Here is a 26599-nt window from a genome sequence, read left to right on the forward strand (position 1 = left end):
GGCTTTGGTCAGATGTTAAAATGTAAGAGTCATTTTGTCTTTGGTGGATATTTATTGATTGCCAATCAAATTAACACATTTCAGGAAACTTATTAATTGTTGATGATGTATTAATTACTATAAATTCAGAAACTATTGCGTGCAATTATTATTGTGATTTTGATATTTTAGACTACAAAACTATTTTAATTTTTGAGATATTGAGAAAAGTCCTGTTTGAATTCATACGAAATAATTCAAAATATGAGTTTAAATTATTGTGATTATAACCTGTCGCATTTTTAGAAATAATTAAAACCTCACAATAGTTTTTGAAATTACCATACTTGAAATCAAATGCAATTGTTTTGGCAAAAAACTGATGTCATTGGAGACATACATTTTTTTTTAAAACACAAAGTTGATGACAATTTTTTATTTTATCAATAATAACACAATAATAAATGTTCAGTTCAGTTTTTACAGTGGTTTGTAATCCAACTTGGATTCTAATTTCTTATTATCCCCAACTTTCCTGACGGCCTTCATAAAATCTTCTTCTATTACGTAATCTCTCTCTGCTCTGATAGCAAACATACCTGTAATCAAAAATATTCAACAATAAAAGAAATGTTTATATGTCAATTGATTCTACCTATCCAAATTAAGATAATACTGGCATTTAATATTATGTATTTTATTTCTTTGTGTTGTTGAGTTGCTATTTCTCTTTTTAATTATGTCAATCTCCCATTATGATTGTAAATTCTTTTTATCAGCTTTTATCTCCCTATTAATCCTAGATGGATCAAAAATTGTTCAAAATAACATTCATCTTTGTTCATGGCTTTGTCAGTTTATTGTTGACTTATGACTTTAAGTGTCCCTTTAGAAGCTTTCTTTTTTCTATTTTAAACAACAAAAATTCTATTAAGGTGGTACCTAACACTATAGGGAGATAACTCTGTTAAACCAGCTAAACGTTTTAATTACATTGTGTTGTTAAAGGAATGTTAAGCTTCTCAATGAACAAAATTAGTGTTTGTCAAACTGCTATATAACCAGTGTCGGTAATATGAAAATAGTCTATTGAGATTCATGTCCAAAGCACTTGTCGTGCCAGGGTTCAAACCAACAAACTCACTCAGTGTTAAATTAAAATAGTGATACAGTAGTTAAACTACTTAGACCATTTAGCCAGCAAGGCCTCATAATGCTTAATAACAACAGTTTTGGTTATCAAACCGTATTTTGCAAGTCATGAAACCATAAGTAAATGGAATAACAATAATTACCTGCTTCCGTACAAACATTTCTCAGATCTGCTCCATTGAAATCATCAGATAATTTAACTACGGCTTCCCAATCTACAAGATACAAATGTTTGGTGTTATTTGTTATTCACATTTATAAATTGTAAACCATTGTAATAAAATTGAGAATGGAATTGGGGAATGTATCAAAGAGACAACAACCCGACCATAGAAAAAACAAAATTCAGATAACATTTTTTTACATTGTTTAGCAAACTTTGCAGTAATTTATTAATGCCCTTATTCAACTTTGTTAATGTTGTAATGTAAAAGAAGATCCTAGTTTAATATATATATCAGTGATGATTTATATCCTGGTTATTTTTCTATTTGCAAAAGTGGTGAAATTAAATACCAAGCAAGAATAAGTTGGTTAAGGGTAACAGAATTGTGAGAAAAATACAAAACAAGAGGCTCTCAAGAGCCTGAATCGCTCACCTTAATTCTTTTGGTTAAATCTCTCATCAATGATTATTTTGGCTTTCAATTTATCTAAATGTTCTTTGAATCGTCCTATTTTCTTCAAAAGCAAAAAAAAAAAAAAAATTCTCCTATGTTCTATTTTAGCCATAGGAGCTATGTTTCTTGACATACAAGGAAATAAAATATAAAATTTATACTAGATACTCTGAAACTCATTTAGCCTAAGTTTGGCTGAAATTGATACAGCAGTTTCAAAGGAGAAGATTTTTTAAAGTAAGTCAACATGATGAACAAATTGTGAAAAAAGTCTTTAAAGGGCAATAACTCCTTAAGGGGTCAATTGACAATTTTGGTCAAATTGACTTATTTGTAGATCTTACTTTGCTGAACATTATTGCTGTTTACAGTTTATCTCTATCTATAATAATATTCAAGATAATAACCAAAAACAGCAAAATTTCCTTAAAATTATCAATTCAGGGGCAGCAACCCAACAACGGGTTGTCTGATTCATCTGAAAATTTCAGGGCAGATAGATCTTGACCTGATAAACAATTTTACCCCTATCAGATTTGCTCTAAATGCTTTGGTTTTTGAGTTATAAGCCAAAAACTGCATTTGACCCCTATGTTCTATTTTTAGCAATGGCGAACATGTTTGTTGATAGATCAAAACTTCGGATACAATTTATAAACTAGATACCCTAAGGAACATTCAGTTAAAGTTTGGAAGTATTAGGCCGAGTAGTTTCAGAGGAGAAGATTCTTGAAATAGTTTACGACGACAGACGACGGACGCCAAGTGATGGCATAAGCTCACTTGGCCCTTCGGGCCAGGTGAGCTAAAAATAGAATTTTATAAATATTTACTACCGGTGATAATAGTTTTCACTGTGAGAAAAAAAGTTTTTTTTTGTGTTGCTCCATGTTGAAGGCCTCACTATGACTTTGAGAAGAAGAACAGTATAAATGCTCTATTTCTTAGCTTTTTATATTTTCAGTGTCCATGTATTGATTTTATGTCTTTAATGAATACTCATATGCTTTGTTTTTCTATTCTATTGAACACATTTAATCTTTGATGCAAGGCTGTATGGTGACCTATAGTTGTAAATGTCTGTGTCACTTTGGTCTCTTGTGGACAGTTGTCTCATTGGCAATCATACCTCATCTTCTTTTTTATATGGTATAATCTAATAGTTTTTTTTAAAGAACCAAATTGTCTAGGTGTTTTCATGTTTTTCTAACAAGAGTAAGTCTTACCTATTTCACCATGTTTTGCTATAGGCTGTGCGTGAATCTTGAGAATTTCAAGTCGTGACTGTTCATTGGGAAGTGGAATTTCTGAAATATGAAATTTTTGTCAACATAAATTCATATGCAATGAAAAAAAAACCATGTGCGATAATCATAAAGGAATAGAATGACCCTATATTTTTTGAGTTCTTGAACATATTTCCAGTATAGTTTCATTCTAAATTTAATTTAGAAATTTATAAACTTGACATCATAGGCACTTGTCTCTGATTTGTCATTATATACCTAAAATATAGCAGAAGTTATATGGCCAACTTTCATAATGTCACACCTTTTATAGTTTGCTAATAAAACATGATTTTAGCTCATTGTTGAAGGATGTAGTGATCTATAATTATTTACATAGAAGTAATTTGGACTTTTATCTTCAGATTTACCTATTTTTCTGTCCAATCTACCAGGACGTAACAAGGCAGGATCTAATGTGTCTGGTCTGTTTGTTGCCATTATCATTTTGACCTGACCTAATGCATCAAAACCATCCATCTGATTCAACAGCTACAAAACAGAATAGAAACATGTGTCATGTTAGTGACGGTTGTAACAGTCTGCTTAGAAAGATAAAGCTTTATCATCAAAATTGTTTTAAGAAAGCTGTTTAAGCTTTATTTACTTTGAAAGAATTAAAACTAAAGCATAGAATACATGTTATAAACTGTGGATTTATTATACTTGTGCATACCAATTTTATTGATTTTTACAAACCACAAATTTAAATGTTCAACAATGTACAAATTTACTATAGACATGTATTGAGTCCTTAATAATATTTTTTTGTTGTTGACATAAATATAGGTTTTTGTCACAAAATAAATGTGGTCAAAGATCTAACAAATCTACTGCACAATATTTTGCAATTGAGGATTTCTTTTTGAAGCTTTTTAAAATTCAAAATTTGAAAAATGTTGGAAAAAAAAAATCCCTTAATTTTTTTTACTATTGAAAACCCCATTGACTCAATAACCCTTAAACTCAATCCCATCCTTTCCTTTGTAGTATGGAACCTTGTAGTACAATTTCAGCGAGATCCATACACTTAACACAAGTTATTGTCTGGAAACTAGAAACATGCTTCTTTTTTACCCTTTTTTGGCCCCTTATCCCTACATATTTTAAGCAATTAACTCAAAACTCAATCCCAGCCTCCCTTTTGTTATATGGAACATTGTGGTACAATTTCAGAGAGATCCACACAATTACACACAAGTTAGTGTCTAGAAACTTGAAAAAGGCTTGTTTTAGGTCCCTTTTTTTTACCCTAAATTACTAATTTACTTTGGCCCCATAACCCCTAAAATGATTCCAAACCTTCTTCTTGTGGTTATAAACAGTTTTTCAGAGCAATAGAAATACTTATACACAAGTTATTATCCTGAAACTAAAAAAATGCTTGTTTTAGCCCCTTTTTGGCCCCTTATTCCTAAACCTTTGGAAACATCATCCCCAACCTTCCTTTTGTGGTATTGAACCTTCTGAAAAAATTTCATAAAGATCTTTTCATTTTAACTTAAGTTATTGTCCCGAAACCAATGTGTCTTCGGAGAGCGCAGACGACAACATCATACCAATATACTATCGCAATTTTTTTTTTTACCTTTAAAGCTGATTTCATTGAGTATGTAGCCAAAGGTAATATATTTGGTTAGCTTGCTTGTTAGCTGAACTGTGAAGTCATTATTAGGTCAGGTGTATTACCCTCTTTTCAAAGTAGCAGAGTCCAAAAGACAGATAGATTAGTTATATGATGGACTAGTCTACTCTTGAAGGAGGGTAGTATACCTGACTTAACAATGACTTAAAGGTTTAGCTAACAAGCAAGCTAACCAAATACATACTTAGGCTACTTACTCAATTAAATCAGCTGTAATTAAATTAACCTTTTTGTTGAGAAAAGTAGTTTTTATAATATATAATCCATACCTCCATAAGTGTTCTCTGTATTTCTCTGTCAGCTGATGTACCTTCTGAGAACCTTCTACCACCTGGAAATAAATATAAATCACAGTGTGATAAATTACATCACAGGAACAGTAATTTGCAGAGATATTAATATATTTCAAATTGAATCCTTGTTAAACTGCATTACTGTCATTAATTTTAAATGAGTTATGAACAATTTCAAGATAAAACTACACAGCTGAATCTAAAATACAGTGTGCCTACTGATCCTTTATTCTCAGCTCTACAAAATGCAGAAACAAAGACATTATGAATAGTAATTTCAAAAATTTTGTGTGCATTTATTATTGCAATTTTTTAACAATTGACACAAATGTGGTCAGAGGGATTATTTATGGAGATTTCAGAAAAAGCTGCATACAAGTACATATAATACTCCTCATTCAAGAAACATTCCAGTGAGAAGGTGTTCCATGATTGGAAGTAAACATGTGTAAAAGAAGACTATCAAAACTCACAAATAATAAAATTACAAGAGTTTTTTTGTTGCAAAAGTTCCTGATTTTGCAGTTAACACATATAAATTAATCCCTGCCAACTATTCATGTACATATCTTTAGGTCAATCTAAAACTTGACTTATTCTAGTTTGAATTATCTTACATTTGTCATTTATGGGCCTTTTATAGATGACTATGCAGTATGGATTGTTGAAGGCCGTACAGTGACCTATAGTTGTTAATTTCTGTGTCACTTTGGTTTCTTTTGGAGAGTTGTCTTACTGGCAATCATACCTCATCTTCTTTTTTATATTTATTGTAACAAAATTAATGTAGACTGTATGTTATCCTCTAGATGTCTTTTATTTATTTATTTCAATGGTCTTTTCACACACAAAGGTCAGAAATTACTTGATAAAATAGCATGAATAGGTTTATAGCAATAGAACCATAATTTTGGCTGCAATATCTTTTACCATACCTATAGCATCTATTTCATCCATAAATATAATACATGGTTCATGGTCTCTGGCAAAAGCAAACATTTCTCTGATCAGTCTAGCACTTTCACCAATATATTTATCTACAATAGCACTGGAGACAACCTGTCAATAGTTTAATAATAATTTTGATCAGATAAATATATCTGTTAAAAAATTGTTTAACTATAAATACCATGTGTAGTAACAATATAAACATGCACATCAAATCAATATAAAATACAAATTCTCCAGGAATTGGTTTAGGCCAACTTTACTGTAAATACTTTAGTTGTATAAGCTATTTTTTTACCCTTCAAATTTCACTTCCCTCCATTTTCCATATACACTGTGTGGTCTGTTTTTTTTTCTTTCATTTTTGTCATAAGCTTTTATAAATCTTTGTGTTATATAAACACAAAATGTTTGTAGGAATTATATTTCACTAGTTGATATAATGTAAATATCTTTTGATAAATTTTGTAAACTATGAAAATAATTTCCTTTTCAAGAAGTAGAAAATACAAAGTGATGGCTTATTATATGAAATATTTCACAATCTAAAATCCCTGTGTCACTGAGATTATTTGTGAATATATTGCATTGCAATTTAAGATAAATTCAAATTTATAGTTATGGGATAATAACAGAGCATTCCACATTAAAAAAACCAATTAATTTGGAGCTAATCAAGTTCAACTTCAATAAATGAACAGCTGGAGCCAGTATTAAACAGAAGAGGGAAAGAATGGAGAAATAGTTTACCTTTAAAAAATTAGCATCTAATTGACTGGCCACAGCTCTGGCTAATAAAGTTTTTCCAGTACCAGGTGGACCATATAACAAACAACCTTTAGGTGGTGTAATACCAACTCGCTGGAACAATTCTGGGTTCATTAATGGTAATTCTATCACCTGAAAAGAATGATAATCATACATGTATGTACTCATAATGACATTTTTTTACAGTGTATAGGTTGTTGCTACACTAACATGAAGGAATACCCAAACCTTCATTCAGGTAGTTGATGGATTTCAAAGAACTCAGGTGCACTCAATTTTTACAACTAGTCTTACTGCTTTTGTTTGCACCTGTCCTAAGTCAAGAACCTGAGGTTCAGTAGTTGTCGTTTGTTGATGTGGTTCATCAGTATTTCTTGATTTTTATATAGATTAGACCGTTGGTTTTCCTGTTTGCATGATTTTACACTAGTCACTTTTCTGGCCTTATATATCTTGCTGTTTTTAGTGTAAGCCAAGGCTTTGAATACTTTTACAAATTGCAACTTGGATGGAGAGTTGTCTCATTGGCACTCATACCACACCTTCTTATATCTAATTAATAATAAAACACTTTTTTCTACAATTTATATTTCAAGAACAAAATTGTCAGGAAAATTGCTGAATTTACATTAACTTTATTTCCTACCATTAAGATTTTAACTTATGGACATTTCTAGTTCAGCACGGTTGAGTCCTGCAGATTTCTCTGTATATTGTGCATATGAAATATTAGAAAAATAAAGTAATTTTTACCTACCAACCTCTCCATTTTCTTCCATAGATATTTATTTTTTGCTTTATCAATGCAACTTACCTCTCTGATTTCTCTGATTTGTTCTCCCAGTCCACCGACTTGATTGTAGCTAACATCACCTGGGTCTTCTACAGACATGTTGTATACTAGTGGATCAACTTCTCGGGGAAGATATCTTAAATTAAGAATAAAAAATTAAGTCATTCTCATTATGTTTTATAGTATTAGTATGATCTTACTGGAAAACTAAAAATAGTGTTGCATTACGGGTACAAATGTATGTTAATGACTTGATGTTCAGATTTGTCTAAATTTGGGAGATTGGAATGGTCTAGATATGATTAACTAGATAATTTACTCTTTTCTCAGACGTATAATAATTAAACATACTTTACATGAAAATAAGTATAGAAATATTTGTGATGTTTTTATCGTTTACAAATAAACAGAGGAAGTTTTGGAAAAATAAACACATGCATATTGCATTATTTGTTCTTATTATTCCCTGAAACAACAAAAATTAAATTCATTTTTGTTTGATTGTTCAGAAATTATAATTAAAGAGGCATGTGAATTAATATTAATTTACAGAACACTATAGCATTTAATCAGGCATGTATGATGTACCAATTTATTTAATTAAAACTGTTGTCATCTAGGAGTACTGGGACTACATTATCTAGTTCCATAAAGACTCCAAAATGAATCTTAGTCTAAAGTAGGGTCATCATTATAGGACGGTTAATGGAATGAATGCAAAATGTTTCTACTTTAAGAAAGCTGTTCGGTGGTACCTAACACTACAGGGAGATAACTGTGTAAAATCAGCTAAACGTTTCAATTACGTTGTGTTGTTAAGGGAATATTAAGCTTCTCAAAGATCAAAATTAGTGTTTGTCAAACTGCTATATAACCAGTGAAATTTTTCTGATAAAATGGTTGGTTCAAATTTTTTGAAACTTTTATACTTTTGTCCAAGGGTCAAAGTAAATACTTTGTCAAAACTTTATGAAAATTAAACAAGCCAAATTAATTTTAGTGAAAGTGTTGGGAACCACCTTAAGCAGGAATCAGAATCATCTTGCGAGTGTTTCAGGATTTTAACCATGCAAGACAATTTTTAGGTTGGTCTTACTTTTAAGTATGTATTGCTTAGTATGATTTTGTATCATTAACATCTTTGCCATATGGTGTATATCCCATTATGCTTTAAATGCTCTCATATCCTGTTGGCCTTTAGTGAATATAACCTTTATCATTGGTCTTAACAGAACATTATCTGGTCCGACGGATTTAAAAAAGAGTTAAATTGATGCGAGTTCTTATATAATAAAAAGATATCTGGCTAGTCCCAACTGAAAATGGTGTCAAAGAATCTTTTATCATGAACTGTAATGATCCTGAATAATAAGTGAAACTTACCTCATTACAGTTAGGGTTGTCATGTCTAAAGCAACTCTGGTTCCTGACTTAAGTTTAGATTTATCTAACTGACGACGACATCCAACAACATATCTAGGACCATTGGTGGCTTTAACAATAACTATAAAATAAGATATGATAACAATCAATGGTCAACAGTATATCCTTTGTTAACAACTACAATCTGTGAATAAATTATTTAATGCACCAAAATTGAATCATTTTGTAATTAACTACAAACCGATACTGCAATAAACTATTGTGTCCTACATGAGGTTTTTAGAAAAGGCTCTGCAAATTGTCCAATTTCCATGAGGTTCTGCCTTTTTTTGATGTAGAAAATTTAAGCACATTGATCTTTTTATAACGCCTTGCCATAATTCAAGGTCAGTACCATGATTCATCGTATCGGTATTTCTCTTTGCTCATTTTTATCTGTCTTCTGTCAAATTTTACAAATGTGTTTGAACAAATACACTTAATGCTTGAATGGAACTGCAACTATACAATAAGGCAAAAAAGCTGTCAGTAAATTGTAGTTAATCCTGTTTGTCTCATATTGTCATATATATCAAAACATTATTGAAATTTCAACTGAAATCATTTCCCTGACTTATGAGTGGTTGTAAACCACAGGTTAAGACGTCAAATTCTGCAACAGCCAATGAAGATTGCAGACGACAGATAGAGTCAAACACAATAAAACATATATGTAAAGAAAAGTCATCACTAGTTTCCACGTCTTAATATATATAGAGATGACTGTATACATACCTGCCAAATTTTCAAAATGCCCATGGGGGTTTTACGTGCAAAATGGCCTCCAAAGTCCCACAAAACCTTCAAGGGGGCCTTCAAATATTTTTTAAGGTGTTTTTTTTGGCTTCTTCATATTTTTACAAGCCTTATAGATAGCTATTGTAGAATTAATTGTTTTGTTTGAAATTGCGGCCAAAATTGCTCTTTGAAAATATATATTTTGGAGCCTTCATGGGGGAAAGCCCCCGCAAATAGTGACAGTTGGCAGGTATGTTTATAACAGGTTTGACTGTACATTATACCATTTGACAATTAGATTTTACTATACGTACATTTGTCTTCTGTTAACTGTTTCAATACTTCTCCAACAATCTAAATAAAAAGGATAATTCTTAGAATACAGAAATGCATAATTGTAAACTGTAAATTCACAAATTAATGTGTGCATTCATTCTTGTGAATCACTAATTAATGCAAAAAAGAGTGTGCAATCTAATCAATGCAATTGATAAAAAGAGTTATTTTCTACTGTTAATGAAAATTTGCAGATTTTAAGAGAGTTTTTCTTATGTTCAAATGAGTATTATACATTTAAAATGCATGTACCAGCTGTAGATCAGAAAATGTCCTAACAAATACATAAAATCTCATTAAATATATAACAATATGTGACCACAGTTATCAGAAAACAATTTATACTACAGCTTGTGTTACTCAGAATGTTATAATTTCCATCTAACCACTTTGGGCGACTATATAAATAATGACTCCGAATGCTTAAATATTTTTTTCCTGTGTAAAGTAGGTTCAATATTTCTATATAGGGTTGGAACCCCCACCCCCTTTTTTTTTGGACGATCAATGCATTTGAATGGGGACATGTAGTTGGAACCCCCCCCCCCTTTTTAAAATGGCTGGATCTACCCCTGCTATAGGATAGACAAAGGGGATTTTGCCCACAGGATGTGTCAGGGGACTTTCTAGAAGTTTGCCCACTCCCATTATTTATATGGAGGTTTGAAAATGACAAAAAGCATGTATGTTAACAAACCTGTCCAACACTCTGTAGAGCTTTTAAATCATTTTCAGATTTATCATACTGTTTGTTTAATTCTTTGGAACTTTCTCTCACTGAAAAAATAAATAAAAATTAATGTTAACCATGTTTATTCAGACAATTTCTACATGTACAAATGTACATAGTTGTTTTTTCGATGGAATGCTTGTTTTTTACCAATAAAAAAATCAAGCTTGTTCGAAAAATAATCAAGAAAATTATTTGAAAATGTTCTTCTTCTCTTGTTTAGGTTTTCAGTAGTCTTCCAATGATCTGAAGATTATTTACTGTTTGCACAGCATGGCCTTTATATATATTTACAAAAACAAAAAATTTGGAAATAAATTTGAGGTGGGTAATTTAATTTTTTAAATTGTGATTAAAACTATGTACATAGGCTAATAATGAGTTAGATGAATTTGTGGAGAACAGCTGGTGTGAGCTGGTCTCTGAAAGTGTTGACTGTGGCAACAGCAACTGTTTGCATTGGCATTAAGTTCCACTGAGTTATTGTTTATGGAAAAAGCGAATATTTACAATGTATATACATCTTTTTTGGTTTAAATGTGTCTAAAAGTATAATTATGGTTTTTGTGGGTTCTTCTGTCTGATGGTATGAGAATAGCAGATGGTATAGCTAGGATTTGATGTACTATTTTGTAGAACATTATTATAAATATTGTGCGTGTTCTTCTTTCCTGTAGAGTTGGCCAGTTTAGGGTGTTTATCATACTGATGTTATGGTTTCTGTTACAGACATATTTGGCAGCTCGCCTTTCATCCTTTGGACCATCTAGATTTTAAAGGTTTGTTCAACTGTGCGAGGGTCCCATACTGAACATGAATATTCCAGTTTAGAACAGACTAGTGCCAGATATGCCTGAGTTTTGATGTTCTGACAAGATATTTTAAAGTTTCTTTTTAAGAAGCCCAGAGATTTGTTGTCATTGGCTATGATGTGGTCTGTATGTTCTTACTCAGTATGCAGTTCTTTGTTCTTTTTTAAAATTTGTACTTGTTTTTTCAGATGTCTGTACTTTTCAGCATAATTGATGTCTTGTTCGATTTTATAGCTTGATTTTTCTATTTATCATTTTCCTAAGATAGTTGTTATAAACACTAATTGAAGTGATTACATATAAAACTTCATTTATTACTTGTTTTAGTGATTTTAAAAAGTCTGTTTTTTTTGAAATTTTTTATTATTTCACAACCAAAATCACTCTGCAGGAAGACAAATCACCTTACTCAGACACTTTATTCTGACTTGGAGCAGCAAATTATCAATTCTAAACACTAATAACTTAATGCCTTTTAAAAAGATTGACCCAGAAACCTCCTCCATTCACAGTAAACATGCTACCGAAAGACCAAAAATTCAGTCAAAACACTGGCATTAATGGGGACCATAGGACAAAGTCCCCTTTAACAGTAAGGCCAAAATAAAAATATGGTTTGTTTCCCCTCGCCCGACCGACTCAGAGAAATCCCGCCGACTCAAAAGTTTTTATTCCGTTTTTTTGCAACATTTTTTTTTATTTCCGGAAATTTTTCGGGGTTGTTTCCAGTGCAGATGATCATTTTATGGTGACCAAAAATCAGCGGTATTGTTTTTGAATTTCAAACATCCTGTATTATTTTGTACACATTCCGATCACGTGATCGACTGGTTTATTTATCCAAAGAGATCGTTAATTAAACGATGTCAAATATCGTAGGGACCAGTTCAATAAATGATCAAAATGGCGCCATTTGCAAAACTTTTACTGCCAAATTAACATTTCCTTCCTCCAATTTTTCGCTTTTAAAAGATACCGAAACTTAAGAAAGGAATGGACAGAGACATTTAATGCATGTCTCAGGTGCTGAAAAGTTAATTTCTAAAAAATTAAGGGAAGCGTTACCCCCTTCTCCGACAACGTGGTCTCGACCATTGATTGAACCATCTATGACTATATCATTACTTTTTCGCGTTTACTACCGAACTGTCAAACCTGCATTGTTTGAAGGAGGCAACCCTGTTATCAAGGGATTCATTATAAGCCCGTATATTACGATTACTTGTCCATCCGTGGCTCTTTTTCAAATGGATAAGGGAATAAGACCAAACGAAAATTTTGTGTAGATCTATATGAAATATCGATATTTGTCAACCAATCATCAATATATATTGGTTAAATATTGCTTTTAATTTAATGTAAACAGAGGATGGCTTGGATTAGGAATAGTATTTAATGCTAAAAAGGCCACAAATGTAAACTGGAAGTTATGTCAGCCAGTAAGGGAGATAACTTGCGAGGGAAAGACCTAAAAGAAGTATTGTCAAATCTTGAAAAAAACAAAAAGAAAATGTACAACACTACCTTTTTGAATGTGACCTGTATTCAGATGCCAGAGACAAATTATTTCATCAAATATACTTCATAACAGGACAAATTCCAACAGATCTAGATAATTTATTAACAATCAATTTGCAAAATGCAGAAAATATCAATCAACTATTAGCGGAGTACATAGAGGAAACAAACCGTTTTAGTGGATAATTTGATACAAATTTCTTTAAATTTTTTATATTTTTTATTTTTCATGCCATTTCAATAACCTAATACACCATTTTTTAAATTTATTTCACTTCATACAATAATTCTATAATATTTTTAAAGCGCCACCTACAATATATAAGTACAAAGGAGAAACTACATTTGTGATAATTATTTTACAAGAGAGGATAATTTACAAGAGAGATTACTCTGTCATCACAACAAAGATTGAAGATTGAAGAACTTATCTGGTTGCACGTATTCAATTGTTTATAGAATTATCAAACACAACCTCTAAAAATCAATAACAAACCAACCGCGCGACGCGACAAAGTTACAGAGAATTGTGGAAAATCACGCGCTTACCACAGCGCTATCCAAAAATCCTGGGGAGAACACTGGAATCTGTTTCTCAAATGTAGACAATATGCATCTTTTCCTATGATCTCCAAAAAGATGTTTTCTTTCTATGTAAAGACATTGGGCATGGTTGTCGTTGTTTTAGATGTCACAATAAGAAATTCAGAGGAAAGCATGAAAATTTGATTTTTATTAATATTGGTGATTTCCTCAATGTCAGAAGCAAAATCTGAGTCCTGAGCTGTCAGAGGGTAAATTGTTTGATGGAACATTCTTCAGGTTGAACAACTACAGTACATGCATACATATATTTAAAACAGTTTGCTACTTAGTAGTCAGACTCACTGTCAAAGAGGGAAAAAAATCAGTCATGAACAATTCTGAGATACAAATCCAAATAAAATCAAATAAAATTAATGTCAAGTTGACACCTGACACAGAGAGCTACAAACATTTAGACAATTTAACACGTACATTTAAGTTGCTACAGATGGCTATATATGCCAGACATACACATAATCGATTTGTTTTGCTCTGTTGGATATTAAAAAAAATATCAAGATATAAAAAAAAAAAAAAAAAACCCTACCTACCTACCCACCTACAAAAATGTGGGTAGGGGTTTGGGGAAACATACATTCTTTTAATTGTGGCCTAAAAATAAATAAAAAAATTATCTGTTTAATTGTTAACCTTTTTTCAGACTTTTTAAATCCCTGCATCTGCGCAGAAATCTACTTCCTTTTCCAGTCTTGTTAGCATGAGACTTTGAATAAAATAGAAATTTATCAGTCTAGTAAATTATATAGAAAAGCCTAAAAAAAAAGATATGTGTTTCTGGTAACAAAATTTTGAAAAATAGGGTCGGTAGGTTGGAATTTTTTATTATTTTTTTGGCATCGTAAATGAAATCCGGAAAATTATCATGTTTTTTTTCCAAGTCCGATTCCGTAATTAGTTTCAAAAACTGGAAGTGTGCCATTTGCAATATTTTTGAAGCACCTGCTGTGCAAATTTCTTGGATTTTAACCTATTTGGAATACCTTTTGACATTAATAAAATGTTTTACTGGCTTTCCATGCTATTGCAAGAGGAAGCAAGAGAGAAAAAATATTATGTCATCTATCAGAAGCCTGTGTCAAAAACAGGGTCAGTTGATAAATTTTTTAATTTTTTTTTTGGAAGATCCAATAAAAAAGTAAGGGTCAGAGCTAAAAAAACAGGGTTGGTCGGGTTACCGGAACCACTGATGTCAATACCAATTCATTTTTAAAAATTGTTTGATATGAAAAAAACGTTACCTGATGACAGTGTTTCTTTGTTTACATTGAATGTGACGTCACGACTAAAATCCCTAACAACAGAACCAAAATTGGAAACGTCAGGGTATTTCTGTTTCTTTCCTTGACATGTTTGAATTAAAAATAATAATTCATTCAGACTTTGTCCCCATTCATAGGTAATGCCTGCCTCATATTATTAAAAATATTGATAGAAACAAATGACTGTCTTTTGCATGTGTTAGATTCTGATATTTCAGTTCTGGAAATCTCCGAATTTGGTATTAACGTTAATCAATTTAGTAACGGTTACCGAATTCAATAACTGAACCATTAACGAATCCTGTAACTTCAGTGTTTACTTTGGTTTTGGCATTTATAAATAAATAATGGCAACATGCTGGGAACAACTGTTACTGAATTCGGAGATAATTTTCAAGAAGTGATTTTAGGATGACAAAGCAAGTTTATGTGTGCAAATAGTCAACACATTTTAAATGTTGATGGGAGTTATTTCAATTCTGGTTTACAATGTCAGCTTGTGTACATACTTTCTTTTAACCTAGCTTCGAGTTCTTTGTGTTCGAGAAGCTTTTTCCTATAGTCAGCCAAAGCTTTTTCACGAGCACTATCTGTTGTTGCCATTTTCTCTTTTAGGCCGGCGGAAATGAAAACAAGGGACGTAATAAGTAAAAATAGTTTCATTAAGTACCGCAAACTAAAAAGTTAAATAGTACACATACACGGACATTATTATAAGTTTTTGTTCTTTGTGAGTTTCTTTTTTTCTCTCTCGAAATATGCACAGTGACACTGTATCATCGCACCGGAAATTAAATACAAACGGAACAGGGAGAAAATAAAATTACAATTAAAGGCTTGTTGTCTAGACTTCCTTTTATTTGACCATCATACGCGGATCCAGGGGGGGGGGGGGGACTGGGGGCCCGGTCCCCCTTTCGTTGGAAAAATTTGGTTGATTATATAGGGAATCATTAAATCACGACTGAAGCGGCCCCCTCTTAAGGAAAAGTTCTGGATCCGCCACTGACTATTTCTAGCGGTCTCAGTGAAGAGGGTATCGCTTCTGAAACGATTTACTGATATATTAAAGCTTCCAACTTTTTATACCAACACATATATTTTCATTTTTTTTTATGATATTTAAATTATCAATTATAGACCTATGGCCCCACCTATGGGTTACTTTGATAAATTGCGACTTAGATCGAGAGTCGTCAGTCTTATTAGAACCAAGGATTCAGTGTATAGTAAGTCTTACTATACAAATCCTTGTTAGAACTCATACCGAACTAGAGTTACCAAAAACAGTGTCACGCTTATAGATCATATACATTCTACAAATCCTGAGAAAATTACAGATAAAAAAGTGAAAGTCCGTGCCTATTGTCCGGGAGATCACTACCCTGAAAGTTTTACTATTAAAAAGCCTACAGTTTCAAAACATCAGTACATAACAATGAATCAACAATGTCACAATAAAATATAGAAACTTCACTAAGCTTAATAAAGAAAAAAATATAGAAGATTTTAAATAACGGCTAAAATTTTTAATGAAATACTTTATTTTGATAATCCAGACCATGCATTGGATACATTTTACGAGTTAAATCAACATGCTCCAATAATAATGAAAAGAGTAAAGAAAAGTCTCAACCGAAGTGATAACACCACTTGAAATATCTTTACCTGGTGTCAAGAAACTCCTACACAATATAAACCCACATAAGGCTACCAGCCCAGACAACAGCAGCGCCAGAATATTTAAAGAATTCAAAGACCAAACAGCTCCAATTCTCCGAGGCACACTTAATTATCACTTGACTCATGAAACTGGCATTATACCAACAGACTGAAAACACCAGCACTGTAGCACCAGTATTAAAAAAATGGGGAAAATATAAGCCAGAAAATTACCGTCCTATATCATTGACATATATTTCCTGTAAATTTATGGAACATATCATCACCAAACACATAATCAACCATCTTGAAAAGAACAATACATTGTATGAAATGCAATCCAGCATGGTTCCGTCAGTCTAGATCTTGGGAAACTCAACTCATTTCATTCATCCAAGAACTTGCAGCAAATATTAACAACAACACTCAAATAGACCTAATTACAATGGACTTTGCCAAAGCCTTAGACAATTTCAAAGTACATAAAAAAAGATTACTCTATAAATTACACTATTACGGTATCCAAAATGAAACTGTAAACGGGGTCTCTGCCTTCCTAAATGACAGAACACAAACAGTTGTCCTGGATGGTTAGTCATCTGACCTAGCCCCAGTCATCTCAGGTGTCCCTCAAGACACATTTCTGGGCCCAGTATTATTCTTGGTATACATTAATGACCTACCAGAATACCTATCATCCAGTAAGCTCAGACTGTTTGTCGATGAGAGTATCATCTACAAAACCATCAAATCTCAAAGTGACTGTGATGCACTACAGTTGGATTTAGATGCAGCTGCTAGGTAGGGGCAAGACTGGTTGATGGCTTTCCATCCAGACAAATGCACAGTCCTTACAGTAGCACAGAAGAAAAACCCCATTTAAACATGACTATATCCTCCACAATCACAAACTGGAACTTGTCTTTTCGGCTATATATCTGGGCATTACACTTCAAGCAAATCTAAAATGGTCAAAACATACAGACAACATCATAGCTAATGGCAACAAATCTCTGGGCTTCTTAAAAAGAAACTTAAAAACATCTTGTCAGAACATCAAATCGCAGGCATATCTGGCACTAGTCCATCCTAAACTGGAATATTCATGTTCAGTATGGGACCCTCACACAGTTGAACAAACCTCTAACATCGAGATGGTCCAAAGGCGAGCTGCCAGATATGTCTGTAACAGATACCATAACAACAGTGGACCGACAGATATGATAAACACCCTAAACTGGCCAACTCTACAGGAAAGGAGAACACGTACAAGATTAATAATGTTCTACAAAATAGTACATCAAATCGTAGCTATACCATCTGCTATTCTTATACCATCAGACAGTAGAATCCGCAAAACATAATTATACTTTTAGACACATTTCAACCAAAAAAGATACATATAAATATTCTTTTTCTCCATATAACATATCTCAGTTGAACTTATTGCCAATGCATACAGTCACTGTCGCCACGATCGACACTTTCAGAAAACAGCTCACACCCAGCGGTTCTCCACAAATTCATCTAACTCATTATTATTATGAATAAAATTACGCACCTCAAATTTATTTCCAAATATTTTTGTGTCTTGTTTTTTGTAAATATGTATATAGACCACGCTGCGCAAACAGTTAATAATCTTCAGATCATTGAAGAACTACTGAAAACCTAAAGAAGAAAGATTCAGGATATAAATCAATCACGCGCTAAAAGAGAGATTTCGAAAACTACAAGCTGTTTAGATATTTTTATATATCAATGATCTCCCACTTCAGCTAAATCACACAAAGCCTGATTTGTATGCAAATGACACAACTCTTAAATACTCTTCAAATTCCGTTGATGATATATGTGATAAACCTAATGATGACATAGCAACTTTTCAAATATGGTGTGGATATAATGATATGATTCTAAATATTAAAAAATCCAAATCAATGTCATTTGGCTCACATAGAAAGCTTCAGAGTATACAAGATACTTTAAAGATAGAATATAGCGGAATTCTTTTACAAAATGTAAACAGTGAAGGCATTACTTGGCAACATAATCGATGATAGTCCTTCATGGAATCAACAAATAAAAAAGTATGTACTGTGATTAGTGCTAGACTAGGTTTACTAAATCGATTGAAGCATTATATTCCACAAAAAGGTTTATGTTTATTTTATAATGGATATGTACTTCCTCTTTTTGATTATTGTTGTACAATATGGACTGAAACATGTAATATAAATATGGGGAAAAAAATCTGCCATTCTAATACCATCAGACAGTAGAACCAGCAAAACCCATAATTATACTTTTAAACATTCAACCAAAAAAGATACATATACATATTCATTTTTTCCATATACCATAACTCAGTGGAACTTATTGGCAATGCAAACAGTCGCTGTCGCCACAGTCGACACTTTCAGAGAACAGCTCCTACCAGCTGTTCTCCACAAATTCATCTAACTCATTATTAGCCTATGTACAAAGTTTTAATCACAATTTTATAAATTAAATTACGCACCTCAAATTTATTTCCAAATATTTTTGTTTTTCTTTGTTTTTGTAAATATATATATAGGCCACGCTGCAAAAACAGTTAATAATCTTCAGATCATTGATGAACTACTGAAAACCTAAAGAAGACAGATTCAGGATATAACATGTATAAATCAATCACGCGCTTAAATAAAACTACAAGTTATTTATTTATTTTTATATATTTGATCTCCCACTTCAGCTAAATCTCACAAAGCTTGATTTGCATGCAGATGACACAACTCTTAAATACTCTTCAAATTCCGTTGATGATATAAAAAATCCAAATCATGTTATTTGGTTCACCATGTTCACATAGAAAGCTTCAGAGTATACAAGATACTTTAAAGATAGAATATAGCGGAATTCTTTTACAAAATGTAAACAGTGAAAAAATACTTGGCATAATAATCGATAATTGTCCTTCATGGAATGAACAAATAAAAAAAGTATGTACTATGATTAGTGCTAGATTAGGTTTACTAAATTGATTGAAGCATTATATTCCAGAAAAAAGTTAATGTTTATTTTTTAATGGATATGTGTTTTTCTATGTTGTGATGTTATGCTATTGTTTCAGAAAAAGGGAGAAGGCTTGGATCCATTATAACGTTTAATCCCGCTGCAAATGTTTGCACCTGTCCTAAGTCAGAAATCTGATTACAGTAGTTGTCGTTTGTTTATGTAATTTATACGTGCTTCTCGTTTCCCGTTTCTTTTATATAGATTAGACTGTTGGTTTTCCCATTTGAATGGTTTTACACTAGTAATTTTGGGGCCCTTAAAAGCTTGTTGTTCGGTGTGAGTCAAGGCTCCGTGTTGAAGACCGTACATAGACCTATAATGGTTTACTTTTTTTAAATTGTTGTTTGGATGGAGGGTTGTCTTGTTGGCAATCTAACCAAATCTTCCTTTATCTATGTACTTCTTCTTTTTGATTATTGTTGTACAATATGGACTGAAACATGTAATCTTAATATGGAAAAATGATAAAATTGCAAAAAGGGCAGCCAGAATAATTAAATCATATGACACCATCAAAAACTTTATTTAAAAAATTAGGATGGTTAACTTTTCAATCAAGAATCACATATTACAAAGGAGTATTAATGTATAAGTGTGTAAATAGTCTTGCACCCGATTTGTTTGTCAATTATTTAATAATAACCAAAATTTAATGCAAGATATTCTTTGAGTTCATCGGACAATATTGTCTTTTATACCACGTCCTAGAAAATATTCCGGTACAGTTCTTTGGAACAGTATTCCTGTTCAAATAAAAAAGATAGAAACTATATAACAGTTCAAACAAAGTTTTTTTTAAATTTCTTGTTTCTAAACTAAAAATGTACTTATCAATTAAAATTTACCCATCAAATAAAAGTCCATACATCTGACCTTAACGCAATATGTTTATGAACCTGTTCTGTATGATTTTCGCCTTTTGTTTTGCATAAAAAGTATGCATGTAAATGTATATATATCATATTCTAACATGACGTCCTTCAAACGCTTTGAGTACAGACCCGTGGTAAAATGTGAATATATTGCTAGGACTGTTCCTATTGTACTCCCACTTCATATGTATTTTAATGAATGAGCTACCCGACGTCATAGAACAACGACGTCAGAATATAAGCATTTTACGGGAAAATACACGCTTGTGAAACCGAAAATCATCACAAAAAGAAAACGTAAACAAACGATGCTAAAATGTGATATAAGCCATTTTTTTTAAACATTTAAGACATTTGAGTAAATTAGTCATTAAATTCATCCAAAACTATCTAAATACATTATTGTAAACAGTTTAAGTATGTCACTTATTCAGTTTGTTCCATTCTTTTACGCGAATTGAATGGTGCGTTTATTTTAGGAACGGCAAATATCAGCCTCCACCTAGAGCGCTTTGATCCATCAGATTTGCCGTATTTGTCCTTTTAGAATCGAAATAATTCATGGGGGTTTGAATATATCTATATTTTACCACGGGTTGTCCCTTTATGCCGATATTTTACCCCTCGCTATCGCTCATCATCGTCATCGTCGTCGTCGTCGTCGTCGTCATCGTCATCGTCATCGTCATCGTCATCGTCATCGTCATCATCATCATCATCATCATCATCATTCCTCCGAGTCAACTAAATTTTGTAATTCTCATATGCTAAATGGGAATTTTTTGATAATTTTTGAATTTTTAAGGAAAATTATGCTGTATTTTACTAAATTTTTCAATGTCTAGAAAAAATGTTACTGCTATGTTCTATATTCTGAACATTTCTACCATATTGCATTTGTTTAAGTATCAACATATGCCCATTTTACCAAAAAAAAATCATACTGTAGACATTTTATTTCTATGAAAAGCAGATGCTGGATAATGGATTTTATTAGTTCTCAAAGATAATGGATGCTCTCTCGTTTACATCAGACTTATGTGTATATATGTCTCTGTTTATATTAATAACTTTTGTAGTTGTGAAATTGATTTGTATAAAAAGCATTACTTATTTCTGTATCTATAGCATATTTCAAAAAAGTGTCTTCGGTTAATGAAGAAACAAATTAGAATTGAATCTTCACTATTGTAGACCTAATAATTACTCTTATTTTCTCATTTTTGAAGATCTTATAATGACTCGCATGATCTTGATACGTATAACTGATATTGGCCGTCATGTTCTCCCAACTATAGACCTAATAATAACTGATCTTCTTTGATCTGTATACCTGATAATAATTCATGCCGTAAGCACTGTAGATGATTCTTATGTCCTGCTTACTGTAGACCTTATTATAAATATCATGTTCTCACTAGTGCAGACTGTTAGACCTTAAATGACCCTCATACTCCCCATTGTACACCTAGAAATCCCTCTCATATGTTATCCATTCTGTAGATCAAATACTAACGCTCATGTTTCGCTTACTGTAGAACTTATATTATGTTCTAATTCACTTGTTCAAACGAACATAAAGTATTTATGTGCACATCGCTACTTATTTTCTAAAACCTTCTTCAAACCCAAACTGTATACTATATATTTTGTAATAAAATAAAGAAACACATTTCTGATTTTGTCCAGCACGGTGACCATGTCCATTTTATTAAACATTTATAAATACAAACTAAATCATCATTAATTTTCATTGTCCACCAAAATATTGGATTCACTGAATGCAAATGCGTAACGTCCACTAAATAAAAAATTTCATGGTACACTGTCCTTACAGAATATCTAAAAATAAACAAATATCATAATTAATACACAATCATCCAATTGATCTCTGAACTACATAATAATTCTACACTACTGTAAATATGTCTACACTGTCGTAGTAATCAACGTAGTGGTCACCGCCTAACCTCGATAACTGAAAAACGTACTCCTTTACTTATATACTACCCGCGAAATCTAAACCGGTTCTTACAAAAGGTACTACGCGTCTAAAAATAACTCCGCGTAGAGCACATAACTATATTTATGTTCTAATTCAGTTGTTCAAACGAACATAAAGTATTTATGTGCACATCGCTACTTATTTTCTAAAACCTTCTTCAAACCCAAACTGTATACTATATATTTTGTAATAAAATAAAGAAAACACATTTCTGATTTTGTCCAGCACGGTGACCATGTCGATGCACAAAGAAAGCAGTGTTTATAAACCAAGATTTTTTTGTAACAGATAAACGCTTTTTCATATCTTCCGACACATAACCATCTTTTGCCAAGTCTGATTTCCAGCGGCCGTGTATCTTAAAAAGTCTATCTGATACACCGTTTCTAGCTGCCATGGTAGCACCACCTGAACGAAAGCTATGTAAGCCGAAATCTTTTTCGGAACATCCGATAGTACGAAGAGCCTCTTTTATCACTTCTCTTGCTCGTGTATATGATAATTTCTCATTCTTAGAGCGTAACATAAATATATTGGATTTTCTAAAAAATGTTAATGACCTGAAAGTGTACATATCAGAATTCATCTCTATTTTAGCCTCCGTCAAATAAGACTTCAAAATATTTATAGGACACAGAGGACTATCTAATTTAGCAATATAAACATTCTTTCCTTTTCTATAACAATCAGTTTTACTCTTTTCGATAAAAATATCTGCATATTCGACAGTAAAAGAAATATGTTTGGCCTTAATATTACATAGTTCATTATATCTGAAAAAAACAGTGTAAGCTAAATCACACATGCACAATAAACGCAAATCTTTAAGTGATCTCGACTTCTTGTTATAAAATTTAAAAAGTTTTTTCATAATCTCTGGATCCACTGGTGTCTTTTTCTGAATCGGTCTAGATAACAAACGTTTAGATGCATCAATTATACTTCTTACAAAGTCTGAATCACAAGGATGCTTTACACCTGCTATATGATGTGCCCACTTAATACCGTAAAATGCGGCCTCAATAACACTGTAATGATTGACTACTGTTATCTATTAGATGTTGCAAATATAAACTGACATGTAATTCATTACACGGAAGTATCGAAGTTATCTCTGAATATCTTTGTGTCCATAATACAAATCTTTTGAAATACCCAATGCACTTTGCTACTATAGTTTTAGCCCTTGAATCTAGTACTGTTGATGAAAGTTTTTGAAAAAGCGTTTTCAACTGTGGATGAGAAATTATGTGACTCTGTTTCCAAAAACCAGTTGTAAAAATTTTCTGTAATAAAAGAAAATTACGGAAATAGTAATCTTAAAACAGTAATAATAAAATAAATCTATATTTACCTTGTAAATTCCTAATCCATTTAGTCGGTCCAGTGACCTTAAATGCGTAGTCCAACTACTACACTACTCTTGGTCCAGTGACCATAACAATTCATATGTCCAGTGACAAACGTAACACAATAAACCAGTGCAAGTCCAGTGACGTTCCTATGCCGAATCATTAACAGTTCAGTGACCATCATTACCAAATAAAAAGCTGTTGTCCAGTGACCAATATGGATAATCTGTAAAATATACAAATAATATTACATATCTAAAGCATTTAATCTCACTGCTAAAACAGTTCCTTTAAAATCACCTTGAGCAAAAATAGAATTTATATTATGTCCAGCAACAAATATTCTATTTTCCTCAAGAAACTCAAAAACATCTTCAACATATGGTTTATAATGTAAACCTTCCTCAAACAGTAACGGCCAAAACGGCGATGAGGACCACTTTGGAACTATTAGAGTTCCAACAGCTCTACATTTGACTAAATGATTAACGACTTTAGCTGCTAGTGCTACTGGTGGTACTAACCAGTTATTTTCTTCATGCCAGTTACATGTAAATGAATCTATACTTTCCGAACCCGGATTCCAATATAAAGAATTAAATCTAAGCAGTTTTCTATTTTCCATATTAGCAAACCTGTCAATGGAATGAGGACCCCATAAATTATCTACAAACTCAAAAAATTCATCTGAAGTCCCCCAATCGTCGATATCGACGATTCGACTTAGATAATCTGCTTTCTCGTTTTCTTCTCGTGGAATCCATTTTACGTTTATAGAAATACAATTCACAATACAAGTATTAAAAATTGAAAGAGTCAAGTTTTGAAGTTCTAATATCTTGCTACCTTTTTCAATAACGCTCACTGCATTCTGGTTGTCAGTATAAACAACCACCGAACTGTTGCATACTAACTGTGCAAATGATACTAAGCACAGCTCGATTGCTTTTACCTCTCTCCACGTGGAGCTTTTGACTTTTTCTAAATTCGTCCAGGATTTATACATTACATGCGTTGAGTTTTGTATAAAACCTCCTGCACCTACATCGCTAGCATCACTAAAAATACTAACCTCATTTGCCTTTGGTAATAAAGATACAGGCATTAGCAATTGCACATTGTTTTTCCAAAACATGAATTCAAAAATTAAATCACTATTGAAGTTAATGTCCATGCACTGATCCCAATCATCTCGTTCGTTAATCACAGCAAATGTAGCTCTTGTCATTATCTGAGTAACATTGCCGATTGCTGGAGTGAGAGATATAACCTTGCCACAGATTTTTGCAAGCGTTCTAATTTTAACTCTACAAGGATTACTTAAAGCAATGCCTATGCATTCTTGCAAATCCAATATTTTGGCCTCGGGAATTTGCAACACACATTTTCGTAAATCCCATATAAACCCCAACCATTTCAATGAGTAAGAAGGGGACCAGATACTCTTCTCCCTGTTTGGAACAAAACCCGACATAATTAAATCTGATTTAACAATGTCTGCATGCAATTTACATACCTCACTATCATCAGCTAGTCCTAATCCGTCGTCTAAATAAACGACAATTTTAATACCCTTTCTCCGCCAGTGCGCTACTAATGGTCGTAATACCTTTGTAAATACATAACCACTCGATTTCAATCCAAAAGGTAAAACTGTAAATACATAATATTTTTCAACCCCTTCAAACTTCCACGAGAAACCTAAATACTTCTGATGTGGAGCAAATATATCAATATGGTGATAACCTGCCTTTAAATCAAAAAGAAATCCAACAGATTTGTTTGTAATATATTGTTTAGCAATTTTCACATCTTCGAATCTAACTTTGTTTACTAACACCATATTGTTTACGTGTCTCAAATCTAGTACAAGTCTATGTTTACCTTTTGCGCTAATTGCAACGGTCAGCGGGTTCACAACGTGCGATCTGTTCGATACCTCTTTAACTTAACCGCCTTTGAGTAAATCTAAAATAGCTTCATGTACAAAAATACTATTTTTTTAAAGCAGACCTATTATTTTTCAAAAATACAGAAGTAGGCTCTTTTAAAAAAGGAATTTTATAACCTTCTTTGATTATATTATAAACAAAATCTGTTGTACAAAATCTGTTGTACAAATCTTAACCCAAAAATTTAAAGAAGCACTTAATCTGCCTTTTACATTTATATCAGAAACATCTTTTTCATATTCAAAGTAAGTGTCAGTATTAAATTGTTCATGTACCTGAAAAATATCTTGATTGTTTTCTTTAAGAAGGAGGTGCTCTGGGTACTCTGTTCTTGCTTTGTCTGCGACATTCTCTCGCCCAATGCCCGTAGAATCCACACTTATAACATACGTCGGAAGGTTTTGCTGGGCTCTGCTGGCCTTGGGCTCCGCCGGCAGATGCCCCTGCACGAAAGGGCTGGAGTTGTAAACCATTACCGCTAGAATTTCCACCACCGTGCGCCTGTTGATACGACGAACCAGCCGCTTCTGCGGGTCTTTGTCTACCATGCTGTTGTTTTTCCGTCTTAGCTGCCTTGAGTTTCTTCACTGCCCTGCTGTCCGCGGCCCTAATGCGTTTCTCATCTTCCGAATCACTCGCTAGCTCATCAGATAAGTATTCACTGACCGTCTGCCAACCCCCTTCGGACTTATCCGCGATCCTGATATGCTTATTGCGTTTGTTCAGCAGCTCTTTTGAATCTTCTAAGTACGAAATGGCTTTATTCGGGCGTTTCTTCTCAATACAGGATA

The 26599-nt window shown here is 32.5% G+C and overlaps 2 protein-coding genes across 2 annotated transcripts; both read right to left on the reverse strand.

Annotated features, from left to right (window-relative positions):
* Positions 1 to 400: 400 nt before the first annotated feature.
* LOC134710172 (26S proteasome regulatory subunit 10B) lies at positions 401 to 15557 on the reverse strand. The gene is made up of 12 exons (XM_063570391.1): positions 15415 to 15557; positions 10678 to 10757; positions 9959 to 9998; positions 8868 to 8988; positions 7506 to 7620; positions 6674 to 6823; positions 5911 to 6034; positions 4952 to 5013; positions 3409 to 3529; positions 2978 to 3058; positions 1275 to 1346; positions 401 to 578 (listed from the first exon to the last, which is right to left on the reverse strand). Exons 1-12 carry the CDS (start codon positions 15506 to 15508, stop codon positions 460 to 462), a joined length of 1179 nt encoding a protein of 392 aa, XP_063426461.1. The 5' UTR covers positions 15509 to 15557; the 3' UTR covers positions 401 to 459.
* Positions 15558 to 23735: 8178 nt separating this feature from the next.
* On the reverse strand, positions 23736 to 25699 carry LOC134710382 (uncharacterized). The gene is made up of 2 exons (XM_063570737.1): positions 25373 to 25699; positions 23736 to 24082 (listed from the first exon to the last, which is right to left on the reverse strand). The coding sequence occupies exons 1-2, from the start codon at positions 25697 to 25699 to the stop codon at positions 23897 to 23899; spliced, it is 513 nt and encodes a 170-aa protein (XP_063426807.1). The 3' UTR covers positions 23736 to 23896.
* Positions 25700 to 26599: the final 900 nt, after the last annotated feature.

The sequence above is a fragment of the Mytilus trossulus genome, chromosome 3 (assembly GCF_036588685.1).
Source record: "Mytilus trossulus isolate FHL-02 chromosome 3, PNRI_Mtr1.1.1.hap1, whole genome shotgun sequence".
NCBI classification, from domain to species: domain Eukaryota; kingdom Metazoa; phylum Mollusca; class Bivalvia; order Mytilida; family Mytilidae; genus Mytilus; species Mytilus trossulus.